The 24,073-nt window shown below is 35.1% G+C and overlaps 2 protein-coding genes across 2 annotated transcripts; one reads left to right on the top strand and one right to left on the bottom strand.

Moving 5' to 3' along the window:
- Positions 1–374: 374 nt before the first annotated feature.
- LOC118032580 (transcription factor WER) lies at positions 375–3,425 on the top strand. Its single transcript, XM_035037309.2, has 3 exons — positions 375–1,634; positions 1,767–1,896; positions 2,677–3,425. The coding sequence occupies exons 1-3, from the start codon at positions 1,508–1,510 to the stop codon at positions 3,116–3,118; spliced, it is 699 nt and encodes a 232-aa protein (XP_034893200.1). The 5' UTR covers positions 375–1,507; the 3' UTR covers positions 3,119–3,425.
- Positions 3,426–11,688: 8,263 nt separating this feature from the next.
- On the bottom strand, positions 11,689–23,612 carry LOC118032582 (uncharacterized). Its single transcript, XM_035037311.2, has 15 exons — positions 23,441–23,612; positions 23,160–23,339; positions 22,980–23,031; positions 22,768–22,875; positions 22,067–22,151; positions 20,726–20,780; positions 20,063–20,461; positions 17,365–17,424; positions 15,685–15,783; positions 15,482–15,592; positions 14,430–14,501; positions 14,202–14,318; positions 13,461–13,610; positions 13,011–13,111; positions 11,689–12,279 (listed from the first exon to the last, which is right to left on the bottom strand). The coding sequence occupies exons 1-15, from the start codon at positions 23,501–23,503 to the stop codon at positions 11,949–11,951; spliced, it is 1,983 nt and encodes a 660-aa protein (XP_034893202.1). The 5' UTR covers positions 23,504–23,612; the 3' UTR covers positions 11,689–11,948.
- Between the last annotated feature and the right edge of the window lie 461 nt (positions 23,613–24,073).

Here is a 24,073-nt window from a genome sequence, read left to right as displayed (position 1 = left end):
TAATTATTTTGGTAAAGTAACATTGTTCGGGATAAAAATAACTCGTGAACACATATTCTATTGTCTACAATGATTAAGTCGGTTGCAGAAATAAAAAAAATAAAATAAAATTAAAGTAAAATTTAAAGCAATCATTTAACCAAATCTTATTCATGCAAAGTCGATACTATTCAAATAAATAAGTTTTTTTAGATGGTTATATCAATCAATGTGTTATAAATTATAAATATTTTGAAATTTAATTTAAAACTTCAATTCAAATTTATCTCGAAATATATATATATATATATATATATATATATTTGTATCATATATTTAGAGAGCTAACTGAGAAATTATAACGGTTAAATTAATGAATAGTTGGCGGATTAATTTGAAGCTGTCCTGTAACAAAATAGCATGCTTTTGAAGCTAAATGACAATTAAAAGAGCCTAATATATTGAAAGGTGAGTGTTGATTGGAAAGGGATGTCGTCACCTTCGCGAGTTCCAAGTGATGTGAACTCCAATTCACATTGGGAGAGATTTGATAATATGTTTTCTTTGGGTATGTGTCCTTTTGCAAATCATAAACTAGCCCTGTACGTGGCAGAAGCACAGGCTCTTGGTGAAACTTAGCCACTTGTCATCACATGCCTTCACACTTCTGTCGCCATGCTTGATGTTGTTAATTCATAGTGCCTGGCATTTCTTTCTCTTGTGCATAACTCTCTGGTGTTTCTCTGACCAACCCCGTCAAAATCTAGCTTGCTAGTTTAGAAATATCTACTTTTTTAATCCCGAGATTTCATGAATGGAAATGGGATTAGGGCACAGATTAGCTTATGTAACCATTATGATTAGAATGGTGATTTTTTTATTATTATATATTATTTGTTCAACATCATGTCACGTGAATGATGAGCTACACAAAGGGGATCATGACTCTCTCTCATTCTTTAAATCTCTTGGGTTTAACCGCAAGATCTCTAGCGAAATCTCAAGTCTTAACCATTACGAGGTTCTCTTGAAAACAGCAAGTTCAATTTTAAACCTAAGAGGGATCAGTGTTCCATGTTCAAGACGCACGGAAATAGCTAAATAATGACATGCGACTGTTTGGTATCTTGACGTTACTACACACAAAAAAACAAAAAAAGACATTAAGGAGGAGGAGGCATAGGTGTCGTATGCTTGCACTTCCCAGTTCCTGCTTCCGGTTAAATGGGTCCTTTCCACTCTTATTGCGAAAGTGGAACTGTGATTAGCTTTGATTTTTACAGCGTGGCAATGCGAAGGAAAAGCTAAAGTGAAGCAAAATGTACATGGCCCTGGTGTCATTTTGGGATTCTAATGTTAAGTCACTGTGTTTTTTGTCTATGCACGTGGGGAGCTTGCAACTTACTGGTAGATAGTGACATGACATCCACACTTGTTAAATCTAATTACTACATAAGCCTTTCTCCTTCACAATTCTCTGCCACCAATTATTTTTCAACGAGAGAGAGAGAGAGAGAGAGAGAGAGAGATGGAAAGCAAAGGAGCAGAGCCTGAATTCAAGAAAGGTTTGTGGAAACCAGAGGAGGACTTGATCCTGAAAACACATGTAGAGACTCATGGTGAAGGCAACTGGTCAACTTTGTCTAAGAGATCAGGTGCGTAGCTCTATCTATTGCATATTAGATTGTAAAGGTCTAGTTATTTTGATACCTTAGTCTACCTAAAGTCTAGATTGATATTTTTTAAAAATTGAAGTCGCATGCGGTATCGTAATTATTTACTGGCAGGTTTGATGAGAAGTGGGAAGAGTTGCAGATTACGATGGAAGAATTATCTAAGACCCAATATTAAACGAGGTGGGATGTCCCAGGAGGAAGAAGACATGATAATTAGAATGCATAAGCTTCTTGGCAACCGGTCAGTTCTTGGTGTTATCTATAAATAACTTCTTTAATGATTTCTATTTATGAAATCTATCCCCAAATCAATAGACCATTTAATCTTAAAAGACTTTTATATTGATGATGAAAACCTTCTAATCTAGAACAATGGAAAATTTAGAACTTACCGTTATCCATTTTGCACTTGAATTGCTGCATAGAATCCTTTTATAATCACTTTGTTGATCTTCTCCTCTACACCTTCTTTTTTTCTCAATCCCTTTGATGGAGAGGGATTTCCTTTACGGTTTTCTTTTCTTTTGTTCTCTTTCTTTATGTTATTCTTTTATGACACAAATGAACCCAAAAAAAAAATAACCACCCAAAACTCCTTACCCCTTCCTTTCTTATACCCATCGAATGGGTGTCTCTCAATAGGAAGGAGGGTTTGTGTCTTTTAATTAAATGACATTAAAGACATTGCTTTAATTCCATAACTTTATTTTATACACATATAAATATTTAAAACCATCAATATATGTATGTATACAACCTTATGAGAATGTATGTTATTTTATGGTTAGAGGAGAGGGTCTCAACGTACCCATTCTAATACTCGTTTATTGAGACCGATCCATCACAGTTTCGCTTTAACGTATTAGAATCCGTAGACTTTACAAAGAACTTGAACTTTAATGATCGGACCGTTAATACATCGGCCACTCTACGGGAAATATTCTTACATTATCCTCATTGCAAACCTTCATCAATGCAGATTAGAAGATGTTATCTAAAAATTTATCAATGTTACCTGTAGGTGGTCACTTATAGCCGGTCGACTTCCTGGTCGGACGGACAACGATGTGAAAAACTACTGGAATACCCATTTAAACAAGAGATGCCCTTCAAGAAAAAGAAAAACCATCGACTCCAAACCTGATCAGAACGACAACCACACCAAGAAGCAGTGCAGAAGCAAGAGAATCCGTTCACTAAGCAATTCTCAGCCCGCTTGCAACACGAGTCCAATAGGCAGCACTGAAGAATTGGAAGGGAAGAACCACGAGAAAGAAGAGAGAAGTGCTGTGATCAGTGATGCATGGATACAACAAGATGCGCAGGGCATGAACTCTTGCATAGAGTCTCCAATGCTGCTACACAACAATGCTAACTTTTTCTTTGAAGATGAGCCTTTCCTAACCTACTGGGATTCCTTTGATATGTTTGAATCATTAGGCTGTGGTGGTGACTACTGGTAAGGAGACATATTTACAGGTGGTCACCCAATCGGTCATGCCACAGTTTACGATATCAGACTCTAAGCACGACCCCGCACCCCGCACCTGAGATGATCGCTGCTAATTAAAAAGTAATGGATGTGATCTCTCCGTGGGACAGGAAAAGCTGTGCGATTTCATGCACTGTTGAGGATTATTCAATGGATTCTAATATATATATATATATATATATATATATATTACCTAAAATTATGTTTCAAACAGATGTAAGGCAATTTGCCGGTGACTCTTCCTGAAGAATCTTCTACCCGAATTTCTTTTATGTTCATGCCCCTAGATTCTGAACTCCCACTAGTTTCACCATTTTCAATGAACCTAGCATTACCCGTCTCAACAATTCTCGTACTATGACTAGGACAGTAAAAGACAAATCCCTTAGACTTTTCCGGATAGCCAATAAAATATCCACTGACCGTCCTTGAGTCTAATTTCTTTTCATGTGAGTTATACGGCTTTACTTCTGCTGGACATCCCCAAACACGTAAATGTCTTAAACTGGGTTTCCTTCCTTTAAATAGTTCAAATGGTGTCATTGGAACCGCTTTACTAGGAACCCGGTTTAATATATACGTCGTAGTCTTTAATGCGTATATCCACAATGACATGGGAAGTTTGCAATTACTTAACATACTCCTAACCATTTCCATTAATGTACGGTTACGCCTTTCAGCTACACCATTCTGCTGAGGTGTTCCCGGCATTGTGTATTGCGCACAAATGCCTTTACTTTCTAGAAGTTTTGCAAATGGACCTGGACATTGTCCACTTTCTGTGAATCTACCGTAAAACTCACCACCTCTATCCGATCTCACTACTTTCACTTTCTTTTCTAATTGTCTTTCCACTTCATCAATGAATAATTTCAGTACATTCACCGACTCAGCTTTATCATGCAATAAATAAGTGTATCCATAACGTGAGTAATCGTCAATAAAAGTGATAAAGTATTTTTCACCACTCCATGACGGAGCATCGAATGGGCCACAAATATCCGTGTGTATCAATTCTAAAAGTTGACTACTCCTTGTGGCGGGTTTCTTTGTGATGTGTTTGGTTTGCTTTCCTTTAATGCATTCTATACACACATCTAAGTCACTAAAATCTAATGGAGGTAATAATTCTTTCTTTATTAACCTCGTCATCCTTTCTTTAGATATGTGACCTAATCTTTTATGCCACAAGAGTGCTGATTTTTCGTTTGATGCACTACGTTTAATTCCTTGATTCTCAACATTAAACAAAGATTCAGAAAAACTTTTATCGAGATTAAACCTGTACAGTGAATCAACCAAAGTACCATTACCATAAAAGTAGTCTTTTCGGTACAAAGAAAATACACCATGTCCAATCTTAAAGTCAAATCCTAAATCGTCCAACCTACTTACTGAAACAAGATTTCTAGCACATTCAGGTACAAAGAGACAATTTTCAAGAACTATAAAACAACTAGTGTCAAAGATCAATCTGTACGTCCCAATGCCTACTATCCGTGCCTTCATCCTGTTTCCCATGAACAAATAACTTTCAGTTCCTTTTAAAGGCTGGATCGTACTGAATCCCTGTTCAATATGAGATACATGAGTAGATGCACCAGAATCAAGCCACCAAGTATTTCTAGGCACTTCTACAAGATTTAATTCGGAACAAACAAATAAATGTTGTGTACCTTTCTTGTCAAACCATGCCTTCCTTCTAGGACAGTCTTTCTTTATGTGTCCCTCCTTCTTGCAGAAGAAACACTTGACCACTTTACGGATTTTACTTTCAGGTCCTTTGAAGATACTCTTATCCTTCTTTTTGTCCTTCATACTTGGTTTCTTAAAGCTGCTACCGACTTTGTTTAGTTCAGCGATGAGTGCAACTTGATTTTTCAGCTTTTTTAACCTCGCCTCCTCCTGTATGAGCATGGCCTTCAATTCCTAAAAGTTCCATTTATCCTTTATGGTGTTGTAATTCACCTGGAACTGGCCATACTCTGGAGGCAGAGAGTTAATGATAAACTGAACCAAGAAAGATTCATGCACCTCCATCCCCATGAACGTCAACCGTGATGCCAGATTAGACATGTGCGTGACATGTTCATGGATTGTCTGAGACCAATCGAACCTCTTCGTAGTCAGCTCGCTCATTAGACTGCCTACAATCGATTTGTCAGCCACATCCGATTGGGATTGTTCCTTTATTTTCAGAATGAATTCCCTTGCTTTCTCTATTTTAGGCATAGATGGCTTTATACTTTCCGCCATCGACATCCTCAGTAAGTTCAGGCACAACCGGTTAGAGCGCTCCCACGTCTCATAACAAGACTTTTCCAATTCTGAGCTCTCATCCGTAATGGCTGCTGGCTCCTCATCCGTGAGGATGGCTTGGTCTAGGGATATTACACCCAAAGAAAACCTTATCTGTTCAGACCATTCCTCATAGTTGAGTCCATTAAACTTTACCACAGAATTTGCAGAAGCAAACAAACTTGATGAAGCTGCAAAATTTTCAACGTGCTTACCGTTAGTGCTTTGAAACTTTAATAGATTCATCAACCAATAAAATCTAAACACTTTACTTGTATGTATTTAAGCAACCTATGGGCAATACATAAATACATACACTTTACATGATGCTTGTTTAGATTTTCTTTAATAATTAATCAAGTCATACATACAACCGATAACAATGCTACCTGTGGGTATACACATTATCGACCGTAGCATAAATGATTAATACTTTAGGCGTTACTCATTACACCCAATGATCCACCTGTGGGTGATCTCCTAGGATATATTAAGTAATTAATTGATCAATCGAAACCTTTCATGTCATTTAAGCATCATTTAATCATGATCAATTATGAATCTTTACTTTACCGTCACATTAAATATAACCAGATCACTGTGGTGATTAACAAGTTATACGTAATATGAACTCCTTTTAATAAGCTTTTAAATTTATTTATTATTTTTTTTCGGTTACTGTTCATCGTCATCTATGACGAAAACCACCATTAAAACCAGAAATTTTAAAAAATCATAACTTTTGATCTACTTAATGGATTTTAACATATAATATACCGTTGGAAAGATAATCTCAGCCTCTACACATTGATATAATTGTTTTCATACATTTCAATTTATCAATGTTTTCATCATCAATCCTTTAATGGGAGATTAATGGGTTCTATTAGGCTCTGATACCACATATAAATAACTTCTTTAATGATTTCTATTTATGAAATCTATCCCCAAATCAATAGACCATTTAATCTCACAAGACTTTTATATTAATGATGAAAACCTTCTAATCTAGAACAATGGAAAATTTAGAACTTACCGTTATCCATTTTGCACTTGAATTGCTGCATAGAATCCTTTTATAATCACTTTGTTGATCTTCTCCTCTACACCTTCTTCTTTTCTCAATCCCTTTGATGGAGAGGGATTTCCTTTACGGTTTTCTTTTTTTTGTTCTCTTTTCTTTATGTTATTCTTTTATGACACAAATGAACCCAAAAAAAAAAAATAACCACCCAAAACTCCTTACCCCTTCCTTTCTTATACCCATCGAATGGGTGTCTCTCAATAGGAAGGAGGGTTTGTGTCTTTTAATTAAATGACATTAAAGACATTGCTTTAATTCCATAACTTTATTTTATACACATATAAATATTTAAAACCATCAATATATGTATGTATACAACCTTATGAGAATGTATGTTATTTTATGGTTAGAGGAGAGGGTCTCAACGTACCCATTCTAATACTCGTTTATTGAGACCGATCCATCACAGTTTCGCTTTAACGTATTAGAATCCGTAGACTTTACAAAGAACTTGAACTTTAATGATCGGACCGTTAATACATCGGCCACTCTACGGGAAATATTCTTACATTATCCTCATTGCAAACCTTCATCAATGCAGATTAGAAGATGTTATCTAAAAATTTATCAATGTTACCTATAGGTGGTCACTTATAGCCGGTCGACTTCCTGGTCGGACGGACAACGATGTGAAAAACTACTGGAATACCCATTTAAACAAGAGATGCCCTTCAAGAAAAAGAAAAACCATCGACTCCAAACCTGATCAGAACGACAACCACACCAAGAAGCAGTGCAGAAGCAAGAGAATCCGTTCACTAAGCAATTCTCAGCCCGCTTGCAACACGAGTCCAATAGGCAGCACTGAAGAATTGGAAGGGAAGAACCACGAGAAAGAAGAGAGAAGTGCCGTGATCAGTGATGCATGGATACAACAAGATGCGCAGGGCATGAACTCTTGCATAGAGTCTCCAATGCTGCTACACAACAATGCTAACTTTTTCTTTGAAGATGAGCCTTTCCTAACCTACTGGGATTCCTTTGATATGTTTGAATCATTAGGCTGTGGTGGTGACTACTGGTAAGGAGACATATTTACAGGTGGTCACCCAGTCGGTCATGCCACAGTTTACGATATCAGACTCCAAGCATGACCCCGCACCCCGCACCCCGCACCTGAGATGATCGCTGCTAATTAAAAAGTAATGGATGTGATCTCTCCGTGGGACAGGAAAAGCTGTGCGATTTCATGCACTGTTGAGGATTATTCAATGGATTCTAATATATATATATATATAATATATATATAATTACCTATAATTACCTATAATTATGTTTCAAACAGATGTAAGGCAATTTACCGGTGACTGTTCCTGTGATTCCCACAAGTCGCATAAATATCTAAAGTCCCATAAGAAAGAAAAGAAAAGAAAAATCCAAACCATGTTTCACATGAAAAAAAGAAGAAGAAAGAATTCACTAAAGTTAAGATCAAGTCGCATGACACTCAAAATCAGAAATCCATCACCAAACCTCAGAGTTACATGCAAGTCTCACAAAAATGAAGACATCCTCAGAACAGAGCAATGAAGTTGCAGGCAGGTTACAAGGTTAGAGTGAGATATAAACTCAAAAAATTTCCAACACCTCAAAAAAGAAAAAAGAAAATTTGTGCAAAAGATTTTTTGGGAAAGATGCGGGATGAAAAATAAGCAGCAGAAAATCAGTTTATCAAAATCCTAGCTCCAGTAACATGAGAAAAATAAGGAAAACAAATTTTCCTTTTTTAGCACAGTAAAAAAAGAAATTAGTAGCATAGGTGGAGAAAATATTTTGGGATATAACAAAGTTTAACAAGTCACGGGTTTCTTTTGCAACTTGTGAGTCACAAATAATATTTTTGCTCTTATTTAACAATTGACATCAATGACATATGATTTACAAATATCATTTGTAATTTTATATGAAATTAAAACCCTAAGCCCCTTTCTTCCTCTTATTTCCCCCTTTCTCTCTACCAACAATCTAGCGCTCCTCCTCTTTCCTTGTTATGAGTGACCTCCCTCTCTGTTTCCACTATGAAACACATCCAAAACATCATGAGATCACCCCTATCTCTTATTAGCACGAGATCACCACCCCCCTCCTGCCACAGGTCAAGCTATTTTAGGCCAAAATCACCACCACCGCCACATTCTACCCTTAGAGGTATATTCAACACGTTTTCTCTATCATTTTGATGTAATTTATGTTAATGTGTATTAGTTTGATTTTTTAAAAAAATGTTAGGGTTCAAGATTAGGGATTTTTTATAATTAGGTTAATTAGATAGAATTTGAGTTGATAATTATATTATTTTGTAAAATAAACAATGATTTTAGATTGTTGTTGATTGTGAATTAAGGTTAAAGTTAGGGTTTATCTAGGTTAAATTAAGGATTATACTGAATTTGGTGTAAAATAAGATAATTAGCTATGAAATACATGAGTTGGTTTGATAATTTCATTATGATAGTGAAGTTTGATGAATTTAGGTGTTCATTGATTAATTTGATGAATTTAGGTTTTGTTGATAAATTATGTACCTTAATTAACCTCATGATATTAATAAATTAGACTTGTGTTTTTATTGTGTTGTTTAACAAAATATCTAGTAATTTTGGAATATTATGCTTTCATGGTGGTATCATCATCACTACTAACAATGATATCACTTATAATGGAGGTAGTCATGAGTTTCTAACTGGTACATTAGATGTCTTTTAACGAGCAATCTAAAATATTATATGATTGACTTGACTGGAATATGCTTGAAATAGAAGATGAATATAATTTCTTCACTATATCAAATTGACATGGTTGGATATAAATTTCAAAACCTTTTAGCAGATGTGACATAGGACCAATTGGTTAAGTATGTTTGGGACTACATATTACATATGTTTAGAGGTTTTATTTTCACGAGAACTGCCGGCAATGCAGTTTCATTATTCTATTTGACACCGCTTTAAGACTTCTAGGCAATTCCTAATTATAACTCGGAGGGTCATGCTTGCATACCTCTATCCATAACTATGTAAATCATATCTAAAGAAAAAAAAGGATAAATTGTTGAGTATCTACTATTTCTCCAGTTATAATTATTTTAAATCCTTTGATTGTTAAAATTAATTGCATTTTAAATACTAGCTTAGAACTGTTAATGTCAATTAATAAAGCTCTGGTTGTGAGACCATATTCATATCGGATATCCAAAAAGTTGGGATAATAATATGTTGGAAACTATCACTCAAAGACCATTATCCATTGGTTCTAAGTAATAATAAAATAAATTGATTTTAATCAACACATTATTTATAAAAATTGAATGTAAAAAACATGCTAACTTTATAGCTTATCATGTCAAATGATGTGGGGCTAGATATTTCATAATAAATCTCACTCATGTTTATGAGTTATCAGGATGAGTTAGAAGCATAACAATCACATTAGGTATAAATTACAAATTTATTGTATTTTTGGTTATTTGGACATCATTTTTTTGTTTCGACTTGTTATCTAATATAAGTCTTTTATATATTATGATAGGTTATATGGATGCATTCTACAGAGAACTTGATACTTTTAATTGTGCCTATATGCCATGAGGGATCTGATCTTTGGTTGGCACAGGTCTTGTTGCACTACTTCAACATTATTGAGATGCATTGAACAAATTGGATAATGTGATAGTTTGGTCTATCCCATCACATACCAAATTATGTTGATATTGGTGACAAGCCGCATACTATTAATTATTAGGATAAGGACATAGGGAATTGATTAATAATTTATGCATCTTATTTACATCTTTGAGATACTAGGAGATATCGTGTTTTTAGGAGCAATATCCAATGATTGATATACATACCTAAATGATATAATATTTAACCATTAAACATCTTTTTATTACACCTACTTGGTTGGGTTTCTTGAGATGTCCATATAATCTGAAGCATTACACGCCCCAATGTCCAAGACAAAATTGATGCAATATTATTTTTTACATACAACATTTATTAAATATTATTTATGTTATTATAGACTATGACTACTAATTACTTTTTAATGTATGTATTTAGATTGATTTCTTAGTACGAGAGGCTCAAAATGAAGTAATGACTATTTGTGAAGGTGTCGATAAAATAAGATGTATTGTGGCCAACATTACACTAGATTTATGTTGTGGTGGACTTCAAGAGGTTAAAGATGTTAAGCATCTTGAAGCAATATTAGCGGAAGATGAGATTGTTTATCGTGAGAATATTAGAAATGTTGGTCCATCCACGAGCATCTCAGACCTGTCTACTAGCCAGGGTGATATTGGTGTTGACACCTACATAGATTTTGTCCTTGAGTTGGACTAGTTAGAGTAGTGGTGGTCCTTCCACAAGCATCCTAAGTCTGTTAATGAGATGGGGTGATATTGGTTCTCCTTACCCTTACACAGATGCTACATACTTGTCCTCGAGTTAGATGAGTTGGGATAATGTTGTACACCTATCCACGAGTGCTCCAAACCTGTCCACGAGTTAGGATGATTATTAGATATAGTTACATTATATGTTATAAGAATTATGAATATATACATAGTGAGTTTAATTTTAATAAAATGTTATGTTAATCATATGTATAATTTTATTAATTAGAATTAAAGACATTATGTTTTGCTTATATGAATTGTGTTTTGAAATTAGAAAAATGATTATTTAAATTATATGAATTGTGGTATTGTAGTTTTTTTTAAGCGGATAGTTAATTGCTAAAAACCCCGCCTGTGAAAATATCTCTTCATAAAGTCACAACATTATTTATGACGTAAATCGCTAAATAAATTTTTTTGTATCGTGCTATTCTACCCAAAAGATATTTTTTTACTATGCTACGGTCGGAAAGGAATACTTTATAAACAATCTGTATTTATTTCACATGGAGCCTGGTAGATGTTATTGAGATTGAAGAGGTTGCAGGTTGAATAATACAGTCTAAAATAAAGTGGTTTTTTTATAATTTTTTTTTTTTTAATAAAAAAAGCGCTATCTTTTGTTTGAAAAAGAAAAGAAAACCATCACAATCAGCTGATTGGTACGCGGATGTTCACACATCCCTCCGAAAATGTCTCTTTCTACCACGAGAAGCTAGAAATTAGTAGATCACAGGAGAGACTGAACAGGAAGATGGAAACCCACAAACATCTCCCTCTCTGAGGGAAATGTGATTGATAAATAATAAAGGAACAAGAGGCGACTGTCAGTCCAGCTAAGTTATATCCTCTCACGCAACAATACACATGATAATGTCATTTAAAAGAGGGCAGCAAATGGAGTTGATTGCTTGATTATTAACATTTTATTTCGAAAAAACAGCAATTATACACAGCTATTTCATGAAGAAAACAAAATATATAGCCGATTATATCGTACCAATGAGAAGAACTGTATTACAGTACTTCATCATCTTGAGCATATAATAAAGCATTCTCATTCTCAGTAGGCAATGAAGGTGGAGTTCCTGGTGGGATGCGAGCAGCACCATTCTCACCAGCACATATGCACAGAGCCTCTGCATCTCTAAGAATTGCGTCAAGGTCAATATGGCCACTCAGCTCATTGATAAATTTCAAGAGCGTGTCAAAGTCCATGCGCTCCCCCATTATTTTGTTGCGGTATCGCTTCAAGATTGCAACACATACATACAGTTGCAGATGCTCAGACAAATAATGGGTCCACAACACTTCCCACAATCGCATTGTTTTCTTGTATTCAAATTCCCTGAAAATTTGGTAAATCATAGTGAGAAAATAAAGCAATAACACCATATTTCCTTTTATTTCTAGCAATATAGGAGCATAGTGATAGCATTCGGATACTCAGGATACAAAAACATCACTGAATGTAGTAAATTGCACCATCGTGATTTGTTTTCTTTTTTTTGGACTTGCACCATAGTGATGTTTGAGAATGATTTTCTCCATACATATCTCATCCCAAATCTGGTTTTCTATTAGTCACAAAAAAGGAATGCATCTGCCTTGTCCAGCATAGTATTCTGTATCCATCTTCTCAATCAAGGAGAGGTCCCAGATGCTGTACTTTATTGTAAATATTCCCTTCTGGAATTTTTTCAAAGCCAATACACTCAAGAAGTATTGCAAACTAGTAAATTATGTACCTTTCATCACTAAACCCAGCAAGCATCCGAGTTTTTTGAGACAATGATTATAGAATGCATGCAAGTATCTTCTTCTAGGTGAAACAACATTAGACTTGCTACTATAATTGTTTTAAATTGAAGCTAAACTGAACTCGCTGAAAATCATCAGTGTTGAGCATCTTATATATTAACTTTTATATGAGAGAAAAAAAATTATATCCACTATACTATGTTTGTAATTGCAAAGGAAAAAAAAGGCAGTGAAAGGGTATGTCAGCAGCTTCATTAAAAAGACATCCATCCATCCTAAGCGCAGAAAAAAGAGGAACAAATAATCCACTAATCTGACCTTTTAAATTGTATTAGAACCCAGCGGAAACAGAAGAAGTAATTTAAGCAGTCATTCTGCTTGAAATAGTTATGTAATGGGCAATCAAGCAACTCCACCAGCTGCAGTTAGAATAGTAAAAGTTAGTTCAGTTTGTAACTGCAGCCTAACAAAACAATTTACTGAAAAGCCAGCCAACACCTAACCTTCATCCAAAGCTATAACATCCCAAAAAATTGATTGTCTACCATTCACAATTTGATATTGTAAATTATACAGTGACACAAGACAGAAGATCATCAGAATTAATTATGCCAAAAGGCCTTTGAATTTCACTAAAGAAGCAAACAGACTCTAAATTTAAGATGGGATATTGTTCAATAGATGAATTGTCAAAATATATTTAAATTTCTGAGAAAAAAGAAAAGAAAAGAAAATAGATAGGCTTGTAGGGGGGATGGAGAGAGAGACCTTGGATAATGCAAAAAGCTGAGAGTGCATGCCATTTTGATCACGATTAAAATTGGGTCCAAGACGTTCCATCAGTGCCACAAAACACCAAAACGATTCTGATTCATCCTCCATCACAAACAAAATTGGGGATAGTAAATCGCTCATTCCCTGAGAAAAAAAGGGCAGAGACATGAATATTCAGCATCCCCACTATACCATTTCCCAAATAGGATGGAAAAGGGGCCTTGAATGTATTCACTTGACATTTTATTTCCCAATAGGAAAAGGCAATTTTTAACCCACTCTTAGCTGTTTTCTGAACCTGGATTAGAGCATATGAGACAACACTAAGATAAACTGCAACTAAGAATTACTAAACTTATCCTCATTGAAACCATGTTGTTTATTTACAGTCCACATACCAGGATGAGAGCAAGTAACAAGGAATAACATAAAGTGCATGAAAAAGAATAGAAATGGAAGTACAATAAAAACAAGAGTAGAAACAAAAGTATAGGTGGAAAGGACTAACAAGATCAAGCAGCTGCTAAGCACTAAAGGTTGCTAATTACAAACAAAGCAACACCTCCCTAAATGCAATTACTGACATGCATTATAGTACTTCCAAAGTTACATTAATGCAAAATATAGAAATAGGCACCAAACAGGAGAAAAAAAAAAAAAAGACTCCATGATTGTCAGAAAGGATAACAAAAAGCATCTCCTTCAACAAAAAAACTGCAGAAATGAAGTTACTACCTGACAGTAACCAAGATCAAAGTTATAGAAGGAGTACGTCAACAGAATATCACGTAAGATATTCACATTTGGATTATCATCCCCATCATAGAAAGACAGTGCTCTATCAGTCCTCACCTTGAACACACAACAAAACAGCTATTAGAATTAACTTAAATATATTTTAATTTGATGTCATAAAATAAATAATTTAAAACTTGAAAACAGTAACAGTAGCTTCATGCATACCACATCTTTGTCTATAAGGCCCTTCCTTTCCCTAAATTTTGTAAATCTCTTTGCTTGTTCAGTAGAGATACTCTGCAGGAGCGAAAAAAGGCATGTATTAAGCCTCAAAGGAAACTTCTTCAAAGAAGATTAGAAGAATAGCAATGACAACTGTTAAAGATGATTGAAAGCACCTGCTGTCCTGACAGGGAGACCAAAACATAGTTATCGTACTTACGGTTTAACCTAACCTTAAAAATGTAATGTCATCTTTTCCTAAATAAAATATTGTATTTTATGTGGGGAAAAAAATCAACAATCAGATTAGAAAGTAGTTTTGCACTTTGGCCTAACAAGCAAAACTAATTTCGAGTGAACGTACAAGCAATTAGGCTGAAAAACAGACAAACAATGAAATTTCATCTCCCTGGGTGTAAAAATCAAAGATTTAGCCTAACACAGAGCCGGATAAAAAATTAAAATCCATGCATCTAACTCTGAATAGTTTGAGACTGAGTCTCAAGGTCTCTTTGGCCCCATGTGCTTGAAAGCAAAGCACTGTTTTTAGCTGATTATGAGAGACGGAAGGATGAGCTAGAAGCTTTCCCCCCCCTAAAGCATGGTTGAACCAAACAAATACTCAGTTCATTTGAGTGTATGGTGCACTTAATCCGCCAAGGGATCACATATGATTGACAAAAGAAGCCTCAAAAGCTGCTCTTCTTGTTGTGCATTTTGTTCAGTTGGTTATTATAGTGAGAAAGTCAGACAATATGAAGGCAAATCACCTTTTCCTTTCCACAACAATGCATTAACAATCATTGAACCTAATAGCAATCATATAAGCCAAACCAAGTGAAATGCAGGCAACAAAATAGCATGTTTCATGAAACAGTTGAAAGTAGAAATAAATGCCCGTGCAAAGAGGAAAAAAACACAAATTCAATCATCAACATGAAAGGGTGTCTAAAACCCAATCTTCAACAAGGAAGGGGGGGGAAACCTCCATGAAACATATCAGGCAGAAACATAAGCACACAGTGATGTGTGGAAAACTGAGAATTTCAACAAACCTGCCATTGTTGTCTTACTGTCTCATACTCTGACTTTTTGGAAGACTTGAGGTATTCCCTCTCCGCATATGTTGAATCATAAGCATGATATCCCAGCAAAAATGGCCAGACCTATATTCATCATTGTTAATCCTAGGAAGAATAACATATTAAACCAAAGAATGTCTCATAAAACAGTTGTTTAATGATAGTAAACAACAAACCTCTCTGCGTGTTGTGTGCTCAACTCCACCATAGAATATTCTCTTTTTTAAGGCTTTTGAATCCATGACTCGCCCTTCAGAATCCAAGAAAGTAGCCCACTGAAAATACAACAAAAAATTGAAAACAACAAGAACAGTTGTGGCATGTACATTCAAGTCTTGAGTAAAAAATCAGAATTAAGGGCCAAAGGACTGCAAAATCCGTCTTCAATGCTTCAGCATATGAAATGAACAAATTTAAATTGATTTATGACAACAATAAATGGTTCCTCAGGGTGGATCTGTAACCCTTGAACTCACAAGGGTTTGGGCGTTTGGCATATGAACTTAAAACAATAACATTGAGTAATAGCAATAAATGTCAAATCAGAGTTAAAAAAACCACAGCCATCCAAGGACTATCATTGTAACATGGCTCATACTACAAGGTTTACAGATGATACTTCAAATTAAATTGACTATGATGGGAAAACACATCCAGTTTAAGGACCATTGCATACCCTAGTGTTAAATCAAAGAAAAACATCAGCAGCAATTAAATCATGAGCCAACTCTTTATCAATCAAACTTTTACCCAGAAGATAATCATGATTATAGTTTCGATTTAAGAAAAAGCAAATTCTAAAAACACATAATGAGTCATGATGTGTATAACATATTATGCACACTAGGGGTGAGCATTTTCAGTTCGGGCCGGTTTTCACCTTAAAAAATAACCAAACCAATTTTTTAAAAAAAATAAATTCAAAACTGAAACCGGTTCAAACCAACCAGTTTCGGTTCAGTTAATTGAAGGGAAAAACTAGAAAAAAACAGTTTCTACTAAGTTGATGTTCTCACAACATCCATGATAGTAGTCGCAACATGTTGTAGCAAACCAGCAACCTCATAAATAAATCTGGAAAATGAATATATAATAGATCTACAGAAATCAAAAGCAAAGTTACTAGTTGCATTGAGCAATCAGATAAGTCTCAATATTGGTATGACAGCATTAACTTAGTAGAAGTTGCTGTATCACAGGACCAGTTAAGGATAGTGCAGTACTAATCTAGAAGCATGTTGAGATGAATCTCCCAGAACTCATGCATCTAATAATGAGTGGCTGCATATGTCAGTCTGATTTAAAGAAACAAGGAGGAAGTGGGGGGGGGCTGGGTTTGCTAGGTTAGAAGAAGAAACTAAAAGGTAGATGGGTATGGAAAGCTATTTATAGTACCACCGGTTTTTTTATTTCTATTTGAACTAGTTTGGTTCAGTTTATTCAGTTTCAGCTTTTTAAAACCGAAACCGGACTGAACCGAATTGTTTTTTTATTGGTTTAATCGGTTTTTTTTCATGGTTCGGTTTTTTCTGATTATCTAGGTTTAATCGGTTTTTTTGCTCACCCCTAACGCACACACCATCTACTTTTAAAATTGATACAGAGGAAAGTTGAACATGGGCACAGAATCAAAATAGAACCCATTCATGTAAAATGCCAAAAATAAAGGAGCATTTGGGTCAATGCAAGGAAGTGTCTGAGACCAAAATAAAAAGCTACAGCAGAAAAAACATTAAGAGTGCTGGAAATGAAATTATTTCAAATGAATTTGTGGGCAGTAACTTGACAGACATTCATATTGACAGATTTATCATTAAAAATGATAGAGAATTTATCTACAGGAAAAAAAGCCTGACCTCTTCTGACCCCAATGGTGGCTGTCGTGGTTTTCCCCATACGAGTGTCATTTTATCGAACTGCCATACAGAAGTGGGGAAAAGAATTAATCTCACATCCAAAAAAAAGAACAAATTTTATATATTGATCAACACAGGAAAAAAATCCACAAAACACAGTTTAAATCATCCCAAGAAAGTCATTATCATCTTCAATTTCTTAATAGAAACACTAAATCAAGTAGTTAGCAATTACATGTGCTTTTCTTCTGTGGCATTTAATATCCTAAAGGAAGCACTGAAATCACATGGCAGGAAAAGTTACACACCATTAAGTACATGGAGATCTACAATCTAGCTTTCTTAAAGCAAGTGAAGAAAATGAAAAGTACAAGCATGCATAAGGGCACACTCAGTTCTTGTTTTGATCCTTGAGTAGGATCAAGATATGAAATCTGAGATGCTACTGTGTCAAACCCCTCAAATGTAAGACTCGCTTATGTTTAGGGCTTCTACTTTAACAACCAACAGACGCGAAGTTGATGTATTTTAATGTAACAATTCTCAGATTTCATTCAACTAGCAGCAATCACCTGGATATGACTAAATTTTCTGATCTACAATCAAAAGACAGCAGAATTGCTCCAGTCATGAGCTTTTTTTATTAACTAGAAATTCATGTCTTTCTTAAGAGTATTTGGGTGGGTGGCTAGGATTAGAAGTTCTGTTTAAGGGTTCAATCTAAGGCTGGGGTTAGAGATCTTAGTCTAGTATAAATAAGCCGTAAGACAAAATCACTGCCATCATATGAATTTCAGAAACTAGAGGTTTTTCTTAACCACTATGATAAAATACCTAGTTCTAAATTCTCTCTCACTAATGTCGGCTTATGTCTGCTGATCTGTTGCTGTGTTTCCCTCTTAACTACGTCAGGGAAGATGTTCTATCATAAAATACCTAGTTCTAAATTCTCTCTCACTAATGTCGGCTTATGTTTGCTGATCTGTTGCTGTGTTTCCCTCTTAACTATGTCAGGAAAAGATCTATCATAATAATTCCCAAAATCAAGTCATCTACTGACACAATGCACCCAAATAAAAAATAAAATCGGAACTTAAGACTTTGCAAAGCAATGGAAGCAGCATCAATATCGTAATGCTTGGAAAACCAATTTTCCCACTCTTCAAACCCCGCCTTGTGTATATTCCAATATTTTTCATGACCAGCAGCTTACATCTCTACTATGGATCCATAACCCCCAACTACCACATTCTTATTCCAACTTCATGTAAGAACAATCAAGAAGGATGGCATGTCACAGGAATAATACAGTGCCCGTGCATTAAAGAACGTATTGTTTTGAGTCGATGTAATTCGTATTGAGCTCAGTTGATGTAATTTGTATTGAGCTTAGTCCATGTGCTTTTTTTGTAGATGAGTCATAAAGGTGAAATGGAAAAAAGAAGAGACTTTTCCAGATATTATGGGTAGAATACCATCTCCCATTGATATATTTTGTGAACTGGTAATCACTAAAGGAGAGCAGAGAAATGAACTAGACACTAAATTAAACCATAAAGGCTCCTTTTATACCTCCTTAGAATTGATTAGCTCAAAAGTTCCCACATTTGTGTCAGCCTCCTCACCATGATCATGTTTCCTACATATGATTGTCTGTTTAAAAAGAATGGAGGTCTGCATCAGACGACTCTGGAATAGAAGTTCAAATTTTCCCAACCAAAATAACTCAAGAAGCCTGAATTGAACCAGGAGGATAAGGTTCTCGATCTTTAACTATGATACTTCCACTGACAAAACACTACTAGCCGGTAAGTGATATGGTGAGAATTTGGCACAATCAAACTTATCCCAGTAAAAAGTTCACAAAAGGTGTCTGGCTCCCAAGAAAATCTTATGTTTACCACATTCAAGATAGCTTCTTTGATAGCTTTTATAACTAATTAAATACGTGAAAAATACCACGCATTTCCAACAAGTCCCCATGGATAAAACAAACACTAGCCTACTGAAAATGATTAAGCTTGCCCAAAATGAATAGCTTGACTGGTAAATGGCGGATTCAAATCATTATCCATGCTATTACTAAAAACTTAATGGTAAGCCTGCAGGTCTAAACTAGTCTTTGTGAACTTCCAATGCATCGGGCACTACACCAGTCAGTCACACCCTTCTTTTTTAAAATACAATATATTATTGGGAGAAAGAATAGGTTGCACCATTCCATTTGCTAGTTAACACAATCAGCATGGCTTATAAAAAATTTCCTCAACACAAGAAGAGGATGAAAGAAACAGAAAAAACCAAAACAAGAACAGAAAATCGATACATTAAATTCAAAAGTTGCAAGTAAATTCTGTAAGGTTAGATTCACACAAAAGTGAAAGGAACAAAATGTTCAGCAACATACACTGTCAAACAACCTATATGCAAAAGCCCAACAATGGCATAACTAAACTGCAAGTTAGATATAGACTACCAAATACCTATGCCAATCCCAGTTTCAAATGCATTTGCAAACCTAATAATGATGTGCACACTAAGGGTTATGTTCAAATGAGAAGTAAATCCATTATGAAGTGTACATCCAATGTGTTAAAAATATATTAGCTTTTAGAAGCAGGACACAGCAAAACCAAAAATTTAATTAAACTCCAGAGGGTCCCAAAATACTAATAGATTTGAAATAGAAAATGGTTACCTCCAGAGGATCTGAGGGAACAGGACCTTCCTTGGGAGCCATCTCTGCATCCATGGATGGCTTATGGGGGACATCTGCGAGAGAGTAGCTAGAACTTTTCCTTTCTACAGCACCATAGCCATTGCTATTACTTTCTCGAAATAGTTGTGAACTTGTGTCCCGAGCAAATTTGGTCACAAGGGAGAATTTTTCCAATACATGGATAGTAAGATCTCGAGCAGGATCATGACTCTTATGCTTCTGCCTCCCAGGATTTTGAGAAGGCCTAGGAATTTCATCACGGATAGAGTCACCAATCCTCTCTTGGAGTTCAAAAGATGAAGATTCACCACCATCTGAAACGGATGCAGATGGTCCACTTGCAATATAAACAGGCAACTCTAAAGAGGACAAGGTTTTCTGCAAAACCCGGTTAAAACCCATTAAAAGAAAGAAAGAAGACAAAGACAAAGTGAAATGCAAGAACATGGCAACCAAACATGTCAGGATCTAGATCAATTCAGGGGATAGGCCTGGAAACATATCAGAAATGACCGAGATTGGACAACCTAGAAGAAAGCAATGTCTAATGCAAACCAACATCTAAAAGCAATATTTGCAATTGAAAGTGACTGATTACCAGTTATCTAAAAAGAGAGAGAATAGAGAACCGTTCATGCACACCTGCAGGGGATTTTGAAAATCATTCACCAGAAATACATTTGCATCTTCCAATGATCTGTAAATGTGATGTACAGCAACAGGATTATAGAAATAGCATCTCTAATGATAAATAAGATCCAGATATATGTAAGAGTAAACAAGTTTAAGGACGTCATCATATACAAATTAATCTTATAACTGAAAAATATCCTGAAATGCACAAACAAGAGACGTGAAGACGATTAAAATCGTGGGGCCTTTCTGGGAGAAGGCACTTCTGCTCTAATCTTCTTATTTTTTTCACTTAATTCTTTTGAAGGATGTCTCAGTCTCTAAGGCATAACTAGGTTCCCTTCCACCATAAAAAAAAACATGTACTTAATCTAAAAGAATACATTAAACATGACTTAACAGCACAGTTCATATAAAGTGTCATACTCGATGCCACGCTCATGCCAAACAACATTCTTCTGTTATTCAAGTTGAAAGGAAAAAAAAAAAGAGCAAAGGGGCAACACAGAAGCATATAGAAAGTATGTAGAGAACTGAACAAGTACAAAAGAAAACGTGCAACAATGAGAGGAAAAATTGCAAGAAACCTAGCTCCCAAAAGTAATGAGTACTTTTAAGACCCCAGAAGAAAGAGAAAAAACCAGCAAACCAAAGAAATCCCTAAGATAGGTGACCAAAACAATTCTTTTACATCAACCTTTGTACTAAAAGTTTTAAGCCCTCAAAAGTATAATCATTTCTCTCATGTCAGAAACTCTATGCAAGACATGAAAGGACAAACTTCATGCTGCTACCCCTTCCTTATGCTTTTTAAACTTACCTTTCCAAACAACAATGTTTGCAGAACGAAGCAACAATTCACCGAGAAACTGATTATTTTCTTTTCTTTCTATCTTTTTTTTTTTTCCTGTCATAAACAGGCTTAAAAGAAAGAGAACCGATAACCCCACCATCCAACCCATTTCTACAAGGAGAAAAAATTCCACAAGGCCAAAATTCCATTTGGCCATAGCCCAAGTAAGGCCAGGCTTAGTCCTTGTATCTTACCAAGCAAGGTCTTCCTTTAATCCTTGTCAAATTTCGAGAATAACCTTGCAGCCTTTCTTACCACAAAGCACAAAGAGATTAGGAAACAAGGCACCAAGGATAAAAAATGAAATCAGTGGTCAATTCTAAATGTAAAATGTTCCCCATGTGAAGCATAAATAAATGTAACTTCAATATATTAGAGATGCTCTTATAATATCTAAATATGCATCTTTATAATGTAGATATTTATAGATAGGCAGGAAGAGGCAGAGGAAGAGAATCTCAAAATAAAAGGAGTTGCAGACTAAATCAGTAGCCAACCTCACAATAAAAACATGTTGCTTTATTGTAGCAAGGAACTCTTTGACTCCACCATTGTAGAAGTAAAGTTGAGGAAATGCGAGTCCTGCAAAACACCTCCATTTTAAAAATGAGGAGTAATAAAACCAGGTATCGATGGATTCAATTTTAAACCCCAAAACTCATAATCATCAACATAGAACACAAATACACCAACCAAACAACAGTGACTAGAAGTAGAAATAATCACCTCGAAATAAAATTAAACAAGATGAATAAAAATAATAGTTCATAAATAGATACAAATATTATCATGCCTTGATAAGGTAAAAATGTAAATAAAATAAAGCTATCCTCCTCAATACAAATGTCACAAAAAAAAAAGAGGCCACACAATAAAGATTGCCATTACAAAGTACCAAATTCTTCATAATCTCATTTCACTCATCTTCATTAATGCCTCCCAGTAATTTCATAACAAGATCAATCCGTAAAAGGTGAGAAATCCATGAAAAAATATGATGCTTGGGATCTGACATATATCGTACATCAATGCTACAAAAATTCTATCAACTGAAACATTAGCCATTTCTTAGACTAAAAGTATTCAAGCATTTAATGATCTTTATTCACTTGTTAAAAGCAACTTCGGGCATTTATAAACTCTAAATCCACTATGACTTAATAATACAGCCTCCATGAAAGGAAAAAAATATAAATACCTGATGACAAAACAACAATTATGTACTGCCACCCAAGGGTAGGAGTACGTCGACGAATAGACCGCACATCCGTAAAAGGCACAGCCCTTATGGTGTAAAGATTTCTATCTACAAAAACAAAACCACACGAACAATTTCACCGACCATATCACATTTACTCCAGTATATTATAACACTCTTAATTCAACAAATTAACAGTTCAGAAATACAACCTCTCTCCGACAGCCTCGCATTCGTACTCTGCCCTTTGTACGGAATCCACGTCTACCATAACCACAAAAATATCCACGTTTTAGCATAAATTCGCTAGACAATTACATTAAAACACAGAAGAGAAAAGGATGATTAATAAACTGATTTTAAATAAAAGGAAGAGAACCTAATTTATATACCATAAAAAGAGAAGAGCCTTGCTTGATGAGCTTCAACCGACCACTAATTCTCTCAGACGCATACTGAGTGGGATGAATCGTCACGTTATCTTTCAAATACACAATTTCTGCTCCTTCCGGTAAGCTCGACGAAGTGCTCCTTCCGCTATCGCTCCTCGTTATCATCATACTCGCCGATCCCTAAATCAAAATAACATATGAAAACCTAAATATTGAATGAAAGAATTTTTGCGAATTGAATTGAATTTAGTGGAAATGTGAGTGATTTATTGGTACCGTACCTGTTGAAGAGAGGCAGCGTAATCAGCGTCGTCTGATAAATCGTGAAGCTCTGGTTCTTGCATGGTTGCTATTGGTTAGGGCTTTGAGAGAGAGGGGTAAGGGGGATTTTTTATTTTTATTTTTTTGCTTAGGGAGGAAGGAATAGAAGATTTGGAGGGAGAGAGTGGTACTTTCGCGAGAGAGAGTGTTCGATTGAATTGAATTGAGAGAATGAAATGTGGGCCCGTAAACAAACTGGGCTGAAGATGAAAAATGATAAAAAATAATAATTGAGGAATAAAAAAATTACTCGGTTTCACACTTTCATTAATTTTTATTTGAGAAAAAATATCCACGGAGTTGAAAGAGAGATTGTTTGGTATTTTCAATGTAATGTTCATAATTAATTAATGTTTTAGTTCTGGTAATTTTTCTTTTTAGCCAAGATGGTTAATGTTAAGTGCCTGGTATGTCAAGATGATCAGTGACTAATATTTATAAAAAGTTTTTTTAATGGATTTGAGGATTCTCTAATACTTAAGTAAATATGTTTTTTTTTGTAGAGAAAAGGCCATGATATTCTAATGGGAGACTGAAAATAAAATATGCAATAAGAAATGGAGATTGTGAGCTTGCTTCTTCTAAGGATTTAT

This window comes from Populus alba, chromosome 6 (assembly GCF_005239225.2).
Source record: "Populus alba chromosome 6, ASM523922v2, whole genome shotgun sequence".
Classification (NCBI taxonomy): domain Eukaryota; kingdom Viridiplantae; phylum Streptophyta; class Magnoliopsida; order Malpighiales; family Salicaceae; genus Populus; species Populus alba.
The sequence above is the reverse complement of the archived record's forward strand: the minus strand, read 5'-3'. Positions and strand labels throughout refer to the sequence as shown.